General features: G+C 48.8%; 2 protein-coding genes and 1 long non-coding RNA gene across 4 annotated transcripts; 1 reads left to right on the plus strand and 2 right to left on the minus strand.

Moving 5' to 3' along the window:
- Nucleotides 1-577: 577 nt before the first annotated feature.
- On the minus strand, nt 578-2652 carry LOC117858989 (protein NRT1/ PTR FAMILY 8.2). The gene has a single exon (XM_034742152.2). It carries the CDS (start codon nt 2468-2470, stop codon nt 716-718), a length of 1755 nt encoding a protein of 584 aa, XP_034598043.1. The 5' UTR covers nt 2471-2652; the 3' UTR covers nt 578-715.
- Nucleotides 2653-3108: 456 nt separating this feature from the next.
- LOC117854419 (uncharacterized) lies at nt 3109-9904 on the plus strand. The gene is made up of 3 exons (XR_011898183.1): nt 3109-3461; nt 8564-8807; nt 9034-9904. It is a non-coding gene; the product is annotated as an uncharacterized lncRNA (long non-coding RNA).
- Nucleotides 3911-9508, minus strand: LOC117854417 (ABC transporter B family member 4). Of its 2 annotated transcripts, XM_034736601.2 has the most exons (12): nt 9220-9508; nt 9051-9105; nt 8616-8791; nt 8170-8391; nt 7840-8078; nt 7062-7587; nt 6696-6969; nt 5964-6597; nt 5642-5870; nt 5272-5538; nt 4922-5185; nt 3911-4730 (listed from the first exon to the last, which is right to left on the minus strand). In XM_034736601.2, the coding sequence occupies exons 1-12, from the start codon at nt 9493-9495 to the stop codon at nt 4086-4088; spliced, it is 3807 nt and encodes a 1268-aa protein (XP_034592492.1). In that variant the 5' UTR covers nt 9496-9508; the 3' UTR covers nt 3911-4085. The 2 variants fall into 2 exon arrangements, with proteins under 2 accessions (XP_034592492.1, XP_072149772.1); XM_072293671.1 differs by having other exon boundaries at nt 5642-6597.
- Nucleotides 9905-14317: the final 4413 nt, after the last annotated feature.

Raw genomic sequence — 14317 nt, forward strand, 5'->3', positions numbered from 1 at the left:
AAACCCGCGGTGTACATAGTTGAAATTTGAATTATAAGAAGTGAGAAGTGAGAAAATTTTCATTTAGATTATAATTAAGCATGGCTGAGAGAAGCGGAAACAAACAGGCTGATTGACTGTGATCCCGCCGAGTATATAATCAAATTAGCAGGAGGAGGAAATGTACGGCCACTGCTAGAAAACCGGCTGCCATTGCCGTTTCCAAAGTATATGTATGTATGTATATATATATATATATATATATATATATATATATATATATATATATATATATATATATATGGTCCTTGCACTGTTACAAGCATGTCTACAATAAGCTAATTAGAAGGAATAAACATGAGCTAATTACAAAACTAATTGCATAGATGGAGTCTAATTCGCGAGACGAATCTATTAAGACTAATTAATCCATCATTAGCAAATGGTTAGCACCACATTGTCAAATCATGGACTAATTAGGCTTAACAAATTCATCTCGCGAATTAGACTTCATCTATGCAATTAGTTTTGTAATTAGACTATATTTAATACTTCTAATTAGTATCAAACATTCAATGTGACAGGTGCTCAAGTTTAGTAAGGGGTATCCAAACACCCCCTTAATTGCATATAGACTCACTGTCTAGATTAGTACTACGTGCTAAGAAGTAGTACATTGGTAATCACTAATCAATGTGTAATGTAATGCAAAAAAAAAAGAAAGAGAATAGCTATGCTAAGTCGACGTTGCGGCGGTAGTGGACGGCTGCTTGTACTTGTACCACTTTGCAATCAAGAGGTAGACGAGGAAGTTGATGACGCTGAGCAGCGAGAGCAGCCAGAAGAAGTAGTCGAGGTGGCCCCGGTTGAGGTTGTCGGGGATCCACCCGAGGCCGCCGTTCCTGGTGGTGACGGCGGTGACGACGGACACGAGCAGCGCGCTGAGGTAGCTGCCGAGCGCCGACGAGGTGAGCGAGAGCGCGGTGCCCATGCTCCTCATGGCGTCGGGCGCCTGGTCGTAGAAGAACTCGATCTGGCCGATGAAGGTGAACACCTCGAAGGCGCCGATGATGAAGTACTGCGGCACCTGCCATAAGATGGAGATGGGCAGGTAGGCCGTCGAGTCGAGCATGCCGTGCGACGCCGCCACGTGGAGCCTGAGCACCTCCAGGGCCCCCGCGGCGACCATGGCCAGCACGGAGACGGCGAGGCCGATGCCCATGCGCTGGAGCTGGGTGAAGCCGCGCGGGTGGCCCGTCCAGCGCCGCGCGGCGGGGACGATGAGGCGGTCGTACACGGGCGCCCAGGCGATGACGCTCAGGGTGTCGAAGATGGAGAGCGACGCCGAGGGGATCTTGAAGCTGGAGCCCACGCTCGGGTCCAGCGTGTTGCCCTGCAGCACGAACATTGTGCTCATCTGGCTGTACACCGCCGACACCACGATGCCCGTCGCCCACACCGGCAGCAGCCGCACCACGCTCTTGAGCTCCTCCACCTGCGTCACCGTGCACAGCTGCCACGGGTTGGACTTCTCATTGTTCATCGTGTCATCCTCCTCCGTTAACACCGCGGCCCTGTCGAGCCACCGGAACTGCTCCGTGTGCTCCAGCTTCCTGCTGCCCTGGATGGCGGACGCCGACGCCGGCGCCTCGTGGAGCAGGGACGGGTCAGCGGGCACCGGCGACTTCCTCTTCCTCCAGGCGGCCACCACCACCTGCAGCATCCGGGTGAGCGGGCTGCCTCCCGGCCTCTGGTGCCTGTACAGCCTGCTCCCCAGCAGGAAGCTGGCGACGGCCGCGGCCATGGCGACGGCGGGGATGCCGAAGCCCCAGCCCCATCCCACGTTCATCTGGATCCAGACGAGCACCGACGACGCGACCAGAGCGCCGATGTTGATGGACGTGTAGAACCAGTTGAAGAAGGAGCTCTTGCTCTGGCTCTCGCGCGGATCCGCGTCGTCGAACTGGTCGGCACCGAAGGAGGAGACGCAGGGCTTGATGCCGCCGGTGCCCACGGCGATGAGGTAGAGCGCAGCGAAGAATGCAGCGCTCTGCCCGGCGGTCGGGGCCGCGCCGGCGGCGTCGGGCGGCCTAAGGCCCGGGACGGCCGCGCTCATGGTGAGCAGCGTGAGGCCGACGATGTAGAGCCCCATGAAGGCGGCGATGGTGCGGTACCTGCCGAGGTAGGCGTCGGCGAGGAAGGCGCCGAGGAGGGGCATCATGTAGCAGGTGCCCGACCAGTTGCTGACGTTGTTGGCGGCGGCGGCGTTCCCCTGGTGGAGGCGGTCGATCATGTAGTTGACGAGGTTGGAGCTCATGCCGTAGTAGGCGAGGCGCTCGCAGCACTCGTTGCCGAGGATGAAGGGGCACGCCCGCCACGTCCCCGTCTTGCTCCGCACCGCCGGCTTGCCGGAGTGGTCCGTCGTCCCGTCGAGCGTCGTCTCCGCGGCGGCGGCGAGCTCGAGGCCGCCGCCATCTCCTCCACCGGCCATGGACGACCGAGATTATTCCGGACCGCCGCGTGGAGTTAACAGACTAACTGATTCCTTGCGGATCGATGCAGCAAGATCCGTCCGGCGTCCAGATATATACTGCTGGCATCTCGATCGACGATCGTCCCAATGTTTGCGATTCCGACTCGGTCGAGACAACTAGGTTCCGTATCGGAGCGGGATCCATGCAACCGGCCGGATCCCGTACCATTTTTTTTCCTTTTCTTTTGCTATATCACGTTCCCTGCTAATACCAGTGATGAAATAACCAATGCAAGCTGCTTCTAGGTGAGATCACGCATGTAGCATTGATGCAGGACTGGAAATGTATCAGCAATGATTTTTACCGAAGCATAAAAATTTCACATAGCTATGCACCGAATCCTTTCTTTTGTCAAACAATAAGGCTCATCATACCTCACACGCGCTGGTTGCAAATTGGAAATTTGGAATAGAATCTGGAAGCCTGGCCCAGTAGTTTATTCGTTCGTCACTGTTGGCCCAGCACGCTAGGCTCTGGCCCAGCAGACCGTGGCCTGGCCCAACAATGCTTCTCTGTTCGCGTCCTCCAGCACCCTCCCACTCCCAAGTCCCACCGAGCGGTCGCCTTCCTGTCTGTCCGCATTCAATTTCTTCAAGCTCCGAAAGAAACCAGCCATCTCCTACGCTAATCATGGCCGTCTCCCTGCACTGCATCAATCAGCCCGGCGAAGAGAGCGTCACCGAGGGTCCCAGGCCCGCCGCCGCCGGACGCCGTTCTATACTTCTTCCATCACCGTGTCCCTTCTGCCTTTGCCACCAGCCGTTCGGAAACTAAATCAACGGCTCAGATTGCTTGGGCCCGTTTGCCAGGTGAATGGTTGGTTAGTGCTCGGCCGGTTATGCGGCCCAGCCCAGGTCCAAACCCAAAGGGATCACCGGTGAAGAGAGCGCCGCGGCAGCAGCGGGGTGGCGGCGGCGCGGCCATGAGGATGAGCTCGCTACCCCGAAGGTATGCCCTCTGGAACTGCACGCGCTCTTCAGATCACGCGCATCTGGCGGCGGGTTTAGCATTCGTTGCCCGCATCACCCCTGTAGCTGTTCGTACTCATTTGATCTTTGGGATCAATCTGGAACGACGGTAGTGGAATTATGGTTTCGGTGAGGCTTACTGGTTTGGTGAATCAGAGATTCAAGCTAGTGCAATTTTGTTTCTTATCCACACATGCTTCGTTACAACGATGAAGTTTAGGATTTTTTTTTAAGTAAATAGGGAATGTATGGTGTTCAGAAACTCAGTTTTGTGGTCTATTCATAGAGGCCTGTTTGGAACTTTGGATAAACCCATTCCCTCCTGATCTGTGTGGATTGGAGTGAAAATAAGGTAATTCCCGCCTCAGTCCCTGCCAATGCTTATGGATTAGAGAGGATTACTATGTTTTCAAACAAGGCACGAATGAGTACACGAAATTAGTTTGCTCTCTTTATGCCTAATAAGATCAAACCATGTTTCTTCCACACAGCATGGTGAGCAAAAATGCTTGAGCTCAAATCTGCATGCCAACTTCTAAAATAACAAACCTGTGGACTCTATGACCAAATCATACTTGTACAAATGATATAAAGATACATCACTCTATTCAGATTTTGAGCGGAGCTCTACTAGTGCAGCGTAGGCTCCACCTTTGATGCGCATCAGGGCTTCATGCCTTCCCTTCTCTACAATCTTGCCCTCCTTGAGGACTGCAATCATGTCAGCCCCTTTGATCGTGGAGAGGCGGTGTGCCACCACAATGGTGGTGCGGCTTACCATGACTCGATCCAATGCGTCTTGAACAATGCGCTCGGATTCGGCATCCAGGGCACTGGTTGCTTCATCAAGTAGTAGTATCTTAGGGTCCTTTATTATGGCCCTTGCAATAGCTACACGTTGTTTCTGCCCACCAGATAACTGAATTCCTTTCTCTCCCACCATGGTGTCATATCCTTGTGGCAAGCCTGATATGAACTCATGTGCATTGGCTGCCTTAGCCACAGCCATAACCTCTTCCTCTGTTACCTCACCGTGCTTACCGTATGTTATGTTGGCACGGATTGTGTCATTGAAAAGCACTGGCTCCTGGCCTACCAGTCCCATTTGATCCCTTAGCCAGCTAACTTTTAGGCTCTTAATTTCAACACCATCTAGTAAGATTCCACCAGAATCAGGATCATAGAAACGCTCCAGTAAAGCAATTATTGTGGACTTGCCACTTCCGCTCTCTCCAACAAGTGCTACTGTCTGTAGAAAAGGAAGGAAAAAGGTTGCATCATACTGTTCCAGTGTTTGGAAAAATATTAGACTTGAAATAAAGAAGTAGACGGCTCCATATATAATGCCACTGAACTGTATACATTGCATCCAGTTATTTGGGGCAACCTTACTGCAAGAATATGAACAGAAGGCGTTACATATAGCAAGTGGAATTGTACCTTTCCGGAAGGAATGTGCAAGGTGAAGCCACTGAATATCTGGACATCAGGGCGTGACGGGTACTTAAAACTGATATTGTTGAAATCAATGTTGCCAGTGACATTCTCCAGCACCATCCCATCATCACTACTTGAGTCAATTTTCGACTTCCTATCCAGAACACTGAAGATGGAAATAGCTGAATCCCTTGCCTTTGTTGCATCAGAAGCCAGTGCACTACCCTGAGAAACCCCAACAGTTGCCAACAGCAAGGCGAAGAAAACCTGGAAAACATCCAATCAGTTTGTGAATGATTTATAAAGTTAATATCTGTGCACTGAATGGTAGATAAGATTAGTAGGTATCTTACCTTAAAAACATCTGGAAAAGTAGTTTTTCCCTGACGTATAAACTGCGCACCAACATAGAAGCAAAGACCATATGCGAGATACATAATTAAGAAAGAGAAGCCATAGCCAAGCCCTCCAACTATTCCACTACGAATTCCCTGTTTCCTTAGAGCTCCACATTTCTCGTCGTATGTTGCGACCACTCTTTTCTCAGCACAGAAAGATGCTACAGTTCTGATACTACCAACAGCATCAGTTGCAACTTGACTTGCATTTTCATACATCTCCTGCATTATCGGATCACTTTGTCATGATAAAAATCTTAGGGATAATTCGAAGAGTTCACGCACAATCAAACAGGAAATGATGCTTTATAGTTTTCACAATCACCTTAGCATCTTCGCTAAACCCCTTCAAGTACTTTACTTGAGCATAGCCTTGTGCGCCTACCAAAGGAATCACACATGTGATGACCAGGGCAAGCCTCCAGTCTGCAGCAAAAGCTATGACAAATCCAGTTGTTAATGCAGCTATGGACTGCACTATAAGGGCCAAATTATCTCCTACCAAGCGCCGAACATTTAATGCGTCAACCGAGAGCCTTGTACCAAGTGCCCCACTGCAAGTGATAAAGAGTGTTCTTAGTATTGAGGTAAACCTAAATATGTTTGGAAAACATAAAAATAAGTAAAAATTCAAATGAATATCATACCTGGAATTCGAGGCTTGATCAAACCAAGCAACTTCCTGGTGCACAATGCTTTGAAATGACAAAGACCGGATACGCTCTATAAGCTTGCCACCAGCAATCGCGAATAAAGAATATTCTGCTGGGATTGAAATTAGACACGCAACCCCCATAACAACAGATATCAGTGCCCAAAAGCTACTATCCTTTTTTACCTTATCTGGTGTCTGATAGAACGATTTTATAGCACCAGACATTATTATACCAAACAATGGGAGAATGACTCCATGTACTGATGCTGCTATAGAGCCTAACAGAAGAACTGGCACTTCTGGCATGTTTAGCTTAAAGAGACGTCCGATCGGTGCTTTCTTAAGCACCACAGCATCGGAGAGCTCTTCTGTTTTCTTTCCATCTGTGATCCTATCTTCATATAATTCAACCGACAATCCTAAGGTGTTCTTGAAGGAATATCTGCTGCTATTGCCAAAAGAATCTTTATTCATTGACCGTCTAAGTGACAGACTGGTGCTTTTTGATCCGGAATCAGGCACCCCAGAGTCTGCTAGTTTACGCCTTTCATCAGTATGAGTCTCTTGTAGCCTAATAAGCTGGGAGTAGGCCCCATTGGGATCCTTCACCAGTGCATCATGAGGGCCTGTATATAAAATATATGTTTGTGCGACAAATGGATTAACACAGTTTGACAAGGGAAATATTCCACAAAGTAAAAATAAGTATGTAAGATAATCTAACCTTGTTCGACTATTTTCCCTTGACGAACAACTGTTATGCAGTCAACATTCCTTACAGTGCTTAAACGATGAGCAACAACAAGTGTGGTCCTTTCCACCATTATCCTATTCAGTGCCTCCTGAACTATCCGCTCAGATTCCACATCCAATGCACTTGTTGCTTCATCAAGCAAAAGTATTTTTGGATCTTTAAGGATGGCTCTTGCAATTGCAATTCTTTGCTTCTGTCCTCCAGAAAGCTGTGCACCACGTTGCCCAACCAATGTATCATAGCCCTGGTATAAAAGGGAACATTGTTAATTGCTTACTAAAATAATCTTAAAGTGTCAAGCAGATATTGCAAATATTCATTTTTTCCTTTCCATACATTTGGTAACTTGTCGATGAAGTTTGCTGCATTTGCAAGCTCAGCTGCTCTCTTGATCTCTTCAAATTTTGCATCTTCTTTACCGTAAATAATGTTATCTTTAATGGAGGTCATGAAGAGCACCGGTTCTTGGCTGACCAGACCGATCTTCTCTCTTATCCAGTTAAGCCTAATATTCTTGATGTTAATGCCGTCTATCAAAACTTCACCAGCTTGTGGATCATAGAATCGTTCAACTAAGCTGATAACAGTTGACTTGCCACTTCCACTCTCTCCAACTATGGCCATTGTTGTCCCACTGGCTACTTGTAATGATAATCCATCTAATATCAATTGATCAGGTCTTGAAGGGTAGCAAAAGTGAACATCTTTTAGCTCAACATTTCCATTCATATCTTCTAGGACCACGCCGCTGGTATCACCTGAATCTATCTCTGGTTTCCTTTCAATGGTTTCAAACAATCTGTATGCTGCAGATTGACCCTCCGCGATGGCAGAAAAAGACGGTGTTGCATTACCTAAAGAACTGTTGCAAAGAATTGTGGCATGTTCAGGACGTTATTGTACTAGATGCAATGATCAAATTATGTTTATTTATTTCTGGATATGAGGTAATCATTGCATAACTACTGTTCATGTCCTGCATGTATGCACACTTTGTCGAGGAAACATAAGAGATATCACGAAGGTAGGATCATGTGAATACAATTAGGTACAGATCTACAGGGCTTAAACTGTACAGTTTCATATTTCTAATGTTAGGGTTCTGGAAACTCACGTAGCACCGATTAACACAGCAATCAACACTGTAATAATCTTCCCTCCAGTATAGCCTTTGTCAACAATTAGCTGTCCGCCATACCAGAAAGCTAGGCCATAGCTGCAGAACATAATGCATAAGACAGATCCCATGCCAAAACCATTGGTAAGGCCTTCCAGAATATCAGTCCTGTACGCCTTCTTGATAAATTTTTTGTACATTGCAACAGCTTTGTTCTCTCCATTGAAGGAAACTACCTGCATATTGAAACAAAGGCATCTTACTTACTGTCCTGTATTTGCAAAGTAATCAATGTACTGTGAAATAATTGGCATGATTTGAAGTTACCGTTCGTATAGCTCCAATGGTCTGTTCAACAGTATCCCCAGCATCCCCATAAGATGTCAGTTTCTTGCTAGAAACCTTGGTTAGAAACTGTGCAGAAACTGCACCGGCAATAGCAACTAGCGGTAGTGACGATAGCATGACAAGAGTGAGGAGCCAGCCTCTTGTGAATGCTATTATAAAACCACCAAAAAAGCTAGATGCGAGTTGTAGAACCTTTCCTGCCTGTAAATGATAAGTTAGTAGATGAATAGCTCAGCACCAGCAGCACAAGGTAATACTCGATGCAGAATATGAAAAAAGTACAGTTAGCTAACACAAAAAAACTAATGTCCATCCATTTTGCTGAAAATGTAAAGCAAATATAATGTCTGCATTATCTCACATTTTTTTGCAGGTCTGTGCACGCTTGTGTTTGTGGTATGCGATAGGAAAAATAAATGTAATACCTTCTCGCCAAGAGCATCCTGAACCACGAGGGTATCACTGGACATCCTGGAAACTGCTTGGCCTGTTGTCAACTCTGTATCGAAGAATGCAATATCTTGTCTCAGGACTGCATTAAGGTATAAAGAACGGATGCGGGCTGACTGCCTTTCTCCGGCCATCGTCCAGCAAGACACCTCTGGGACAAGTGAAAGGTGAGCCTTGTATTAGCATTTGAACCGTACCGTACGAGTAGAACTAAATTCTCTAACAAAGAAATGGCTATGTGAATGATTCGTAGCTACTTCCTTTGAGACTACTAAATGGTTATATGTATTGGGTGGTTTTGGTTTGGTTTGTACAGTACTAACAATTTTTCCCTGTATAACTTCTTCACATCCATAATTTCAGTGACAGAGCTATCATTGATTCTGAAAACAGAGTAAAATTGCACTTACGAAGGAAGGAGACAACTGAAGCTCCGATGCCCAAATATATGAACTTCAGAACAACCTGGAGGAAGAAGGACCACGGTTAGAACCGGCGTCTCATGAAGCCACCAGCTACAGCTACCGGAGGACGAAAAGCTGACGCGAGGCCGCCGGTAGCGCCCAAAGGTGCACTCACCTTGTTGACGCTGCGGACGATGCTCTGCGTGGTGCTCTCGCCGAAGGAGTTGATGACGTCGCCGAAGAGGACGGTCACGAGGGGATCGGCCATGCCGTTAGCCACGGCCCCCACCGCCCCCACCACCATCAGCAGCACGTCCAGGCGGTCGGCGTACCGGAACATGCCGAGCAGCGACACCTTCTTGGCCGCATCGGGCTTCTTCTCCTCGCCGCCTCTGCAAAATCCATTCTGATCGTCGCCGCGGGCAGCGGCGCCGCTAGCCGTCGCGTCCATGGTGGCGCACGCCAAGCTCAGCTTTGCTGTGTCGTGCCGGGAACTGAAAATCTCTGTGCCTGTGTGGAGTATGAAGGTCTAGTGGAGGCACAATATATACACACGGATTGTGTTTAATGCGGGCGTTAGACTTGTCCCGGCGGTATTAGATCGAGCTTGGAAGCGACCCGGAAAGATCACTGGATCACGGGTAGATAGCTACGTACGGAGAGAATGCGTAGACCGGCCGCCTTGTGTGGTTATTACGCGAAGCATCAGTATCAGTTCCATAAAACGGGTGCAAAGCCAGAATGGTGCTTCTTTCTGCCGATGTCGTTTACAGCGTGACATGGATCAACTGACTAGTGGTACTCTAACGGTCCAAGCAGTGCTCTTTCCTACTGTATGAAGTATGAAGTGTATGACACAATAGTTCTTTTGGTTAGGTACAGTCAATTTAGACAACGACACGGTCCGTAGATACGTTATTTGCAGAGAAGTTTGTTCGCTGGGAACACATTAGCTGCAGTCATGTGATCATCCAACCTTCTGGACGCCCTCTCCTTCCTCGCAGATCACGGTTGGACCGGCCATCACAAATCCGAAATATTTTTTACACGAATCTAAAAGGACAAGAGTGTATGGATAAACACATAGCCAACGGAGCACGCCGGGACGGACAGCTAGGGGACAGAGCACGTCCACGACAGCGGTTTTTCACCGTGGCTTCGGCTCCAAGAAGCTGTACGGATTGGTCGAGTGATAGCACTCGCCAACCTTTGACTAGACACGCACGCATTTCTTTGACTGCTAGCCTGCAGAGGAGAAATTCGAGAACGGGGGTGCCGGACTGGTCGAGCCTTTCTTTTGACTTGTCTCCGGCGCGGCTGGAGACGGATCTCGGATGGACAGGAGCAGCCGGCGTTCCTTGCATGCCAAGCACCCTGACTTCCTGCACGAGCCTAGCTGTAGTCGGAAAGATTTAACATTCAGCATTTTTCACTGTCCAGTTCAACATTTGGATAAACAAAATTAACATTTGGACAAACAACATTCGACATTTCAATTTTTCCTCATCTTCTTCCTCAAGCACGGGGCCAAGCAGACGGCAGCGCACGGCTAGCGCGCCCGAGGAGTGGCGGCGCAATCAGGGGGGTGGCGGCGGGGCACGCTGCCCCGTCGGCCGTGCTCACAGGGGCCGGTGACGGCGTGCTGGATTGGCGGGGAGCCAGCGGCAGCGTGCAGGCTGGCGGGGAGCCGGCGGCGCCACGCGGGTGTCGGGCCGCCGGTGAGCTCAGGGGCGGCAGTGGCGGGGCAGGGGACGATGGCGTACTCTGTAGGCAATTAGGGTTGAGGACAAGTGGAGATGCATCCAACGGATGGTATTGCGTGCACGAATTTAAAGAGGAAGGTTTCCTGTGTTGTCGCAGCATCCCGGCTTGCTCGGCATGGTCCAATAAAGATTAGGGGTTAGCAGCATGGGCCATCATTTTTTTTATTTTTTATTTTTGTTTTGCATGCACGAATGTGAAGAGGAAGGTTTTCCGTGTTGTCACGGCGCCCTGGCCTGCTCAGGGTGCTTTTGGTTGGACTTTCCAACCTGCTTTTGCTTTTGCAAAAGCCAAAAGCCAACCAAAGGGCCTAAAAGCTCTACGTGCTTTTGCCCAAAAACTACTTTTGCTCTGGTACAAAATCAAAAGCACCTTAACCTCTGCTTCCAAGTGCTTTTGGGGTAAAAAATTACCCACCTGCCACTGATTATGAAGGTAACGATTCGTTTTTTGCCCCGATCTATTTCTCCCGACGCGTCCGTCCGCTCCTCCCCGTCGCCGCACCCCACCGCCCGTCGCCACCGGATGCCGTCCGCCGGCCCGCCATCCACCGCCCCTAGTCGCCGGTCCGCTTCCCGTCGACCCGGCGCCCCCGGCCACCCGCCACACCCCTGCCCCTGGACGGCCGCCGCCCGACGACCCCGACAGCCGTCGCTCGACGCCCTTCGCCCCAGGTCGCCGGCTGCTGGCCCGCCGTCCGCCATCCGCCGGCCCGCCGTTCGCCACCCTCGGTCGCCGGCCCGCCTCCCGGCGCCCCCGTCGCCGACCCGGCGCCCCCGTTCGCCGGCCCGGCGCCCCCGGCCGCCCGCCACACCCCGCCCCCCGGACGGCTGCCGCCCGACGACCCCGGCCGCCGCACCCCGTCGCCCCCGGTTGCCGGCCGCCGGCCCGCCGGCCACCGCTCCCTGCTCATCCATGTTGAAGGATGGCATCCTTGTATAGAACTTTTGATGGATATAATTCTATTTATGTGAACCAATCACTTTAATGGATGAAAAGTATATAAAATTTATTTTGTTACGAGCAATTTGCATATAAACACACTCACAGACCTTCAGGGGTATTACAGGTATTTTCTTACACAGCCTACAGTTTCACAGCTCCTCTAACCAAACGGTCTTCTGCTTTTCCCACAGCTGCTTTCTCACAGCTGCTTTTCCACAGCTCACAGCTCACAGCAGCTTTTCCAAAAGCCACAGCCCAACCAAACACACCCTCAGCATGGCGCAATAAAGATTAGGGGGTAGCAGCATGGGCCATCATTTTTTTTATTTTTATATTTTTTTACGATTTTGCAAAAATAAATAGTCCAATGAAAAATTTGCACAAATAGACTTATGCTGCGGTACGAAACGGCGGTAAAGGAGCATCACCAGTTGAAATGGTGGTAAGGGGACCTATCGCCGGGTGAAACGGCGGTAGGTCCCCGCATACAGCTTACTGCCCCCTCCCCTATCCGGCGGGCCGCCCACGGGATGTAGTGGCGCGGGGTCGAGGCTCTTCCACCGCATGATTTGGCAGAACTGGCAGGCCGCCGTTTGAATTGGCGGAAGCGGGCCACTTCCGCCAAATGAGCCGGCGGGAGCTTCCCCCATATAAAGGAGACGCGCGGCCACCCCGGGCTCTCACCCAGTTCATTTTCACGCGCCATGCCAGAGCAAGAGCTGAGCGAGCAAGACTGAGAGAAAGCCAGACTGAGAGAAGAGGAAAGGAGGGAGGGAGAGGAGAAGGAAGGGAGGGAGGAGAAGGGAAAGAAGGGAAAAGGAAGGGAGGAAGGGGAAGGGGAGATTGAGAGTCCGTTCGTTGCTTCCTTAGAGGTATTTTTTCTAATCCCCTAGTTTAGTTAGTTTAGTTAGTGTAGTGGATAGATATAGTTAGTTTAGTTAGTTCAGTTAGTGTAGTTAGTTTAGTTAGTGTACTTAGCAGATCTAGTTAGTTTAGTTAGTGTAGTTTAGTTATTTTTTCTAATCCGTTCACCGTGTAGTTAGCTTAGTTAGATTAGTGGATTTAGCTTAGGTATTTAGTTGACAGTAAAATTAGTTTGTTGATTTATGTAGATTAACTTTAGATAATACTAGGGTTATATTATGTATAGGTATTTAAGATGTAGTTGTTTCAGGGGTAGTTGGAATTATTAGATTTAGTTAGAACTTTTGTTCTTGTCGCGTATATTGACCCGCTGTTTATGGTTATATTGACATAGTAAAATGAAATGAATTAGTTCGTAAGGTTGAACTTTATATTGAAATGTAGGTGTCATTCGAGTTAACTGATTTAAGTTATTAAGAGTAACTTGCACTGTTTGTGCCGTGTGTATTGGTAGGCATATCGGAAAGTTTATATTTCCAAGTGTTCTATGGTCCGGTAGAGGTTAGATATGGTCCAGAAGGGGTAGATTTGAGTGAATTTCAGTCTTTCTGCAAGTATTAGCAAGAGAGAGGACTTAGGGAGGCATATGTATGTGGTTTTGTAAGGATTTTAGTCTTGATAGAGATCAAGTGGATGTGTCTGTTAGGACTGTAGTGAGGAGACGGCCTGACATAATCTTTTGGGAGCTGATCCCGCTTGAAGGAACCCAGAACTACTGGGCTTATGTACATGGTTGCACGAAGCGGGATTTACCGCTTGTATTGTATGTTCAAGTATTCACGAAGGTTGGGCCTAGCAGTCAATTGGAAGAAGATGTGGGAGATGCTGAAGTTGAAGTCGAGGAAGGTGTAGAGAGTATTGATGAGCAAAATGAAGAAATTTAGGAGGTAGAAGAGGGAGATGCAGAGGATGATGTTGCAACCCGTGAATCAAATGGGGAGGCTGATGAGGGGGAAGACATGCCTGAGTTAGTTGAGCAGGTGAAGAGGGAAAGAGAAGAGGCCAATAGTGCCATGGATGATAACTCTCGGATAAGGTAGATGCTTACACTATCCTACGGAACTGGTCAACTTATGACCATTCCGCCCTACAGGTCAATGTAGGGAAAAATATTCCTTGGGAGTACAGGGAGAATGAGGTTTGCATGGGTGCTATGTACCCCAGTGGGGATGAGGTGATTGCAGTTGTGAAGCGATAGTCCACTTTATCTTTGCAGCATCAGTTTAGGGTGGTGAAGAGCAACCCGACAGTGTATGGTGTGTGCTGTGTGAGAAGAAATTGCCCGTTTAGGGTGTACGCATACAAGGGGAAGTGGAAGGATTACTGGGAGGTGACTAGAGTGGTTGAGCACCAATGCTTACTGGATGAATTGAAAGGAACTCATCGCAACCTCACTGCTGATTTTGTTACTCAATACATGTATCCTCAGATAGTGGAGAATCCTAGCTTCGAGCCCAAGTCGATTGTTTGTGCCATAGAGGAGAAGTTCAAGTACAAGATTAGCTACAACAAAGTCTACTGAGCTAAGCAGAAGGCGCTGGAGATGAAGTGGGGTACGTACAAAGCATCGTATGACAACCTCCCTCTCTTGTTGCACACCATATGCCAGAGGAACTCAGGAAACTATTATGACCTGAAAGCCT

This window comes from Setaria viridis, chromosome 5 (genome assembly GCF_005286985.2).
Source record: "Setaria viridis chromosome 5, Setaria_viridis_v4.0, whole genome shotgun sequence".
Taxonomy (NCBI): domain Eukaryota; kingdom Viridiplantae; phylum Streptophyta; class Magnoliopsida; order Poales; family Poaceae; genus Setaria; species Setaria viridis.

Bases quoted from the DNA above. Each gene is read 5' to 3' on its own strand.
- LOC117858989 (XM_034742152.2), bottom strand. From the start codon at position 2,470: ATGGCCGGTGGAGGAGATGGCGGCGGCCTCGAGCTCGCCGCCGCCGCG.
- LOC117854417 (XM_072293671.1), bottom strand. From the start codon at position 9,495: ATGGACGCGACGGCTAGCGGCGCCGCTGCCCGCGGCGACGATCAGAAT. The intron at 9,106-9,219 runs GTGAGTGCACCT...TTCTTCCTCCAG, and splicing joins TCGTCCGCAGCGTCAACAAG to GTTGTTCTGAAGTTCATATA. The intron at 8,392-8,615 runs GTATTACATTTA...TATCATTTACAG, and splicing joins AGGATGCTCTTGGCGAGAAG to GCAGGAAAGGTTCTACAACT.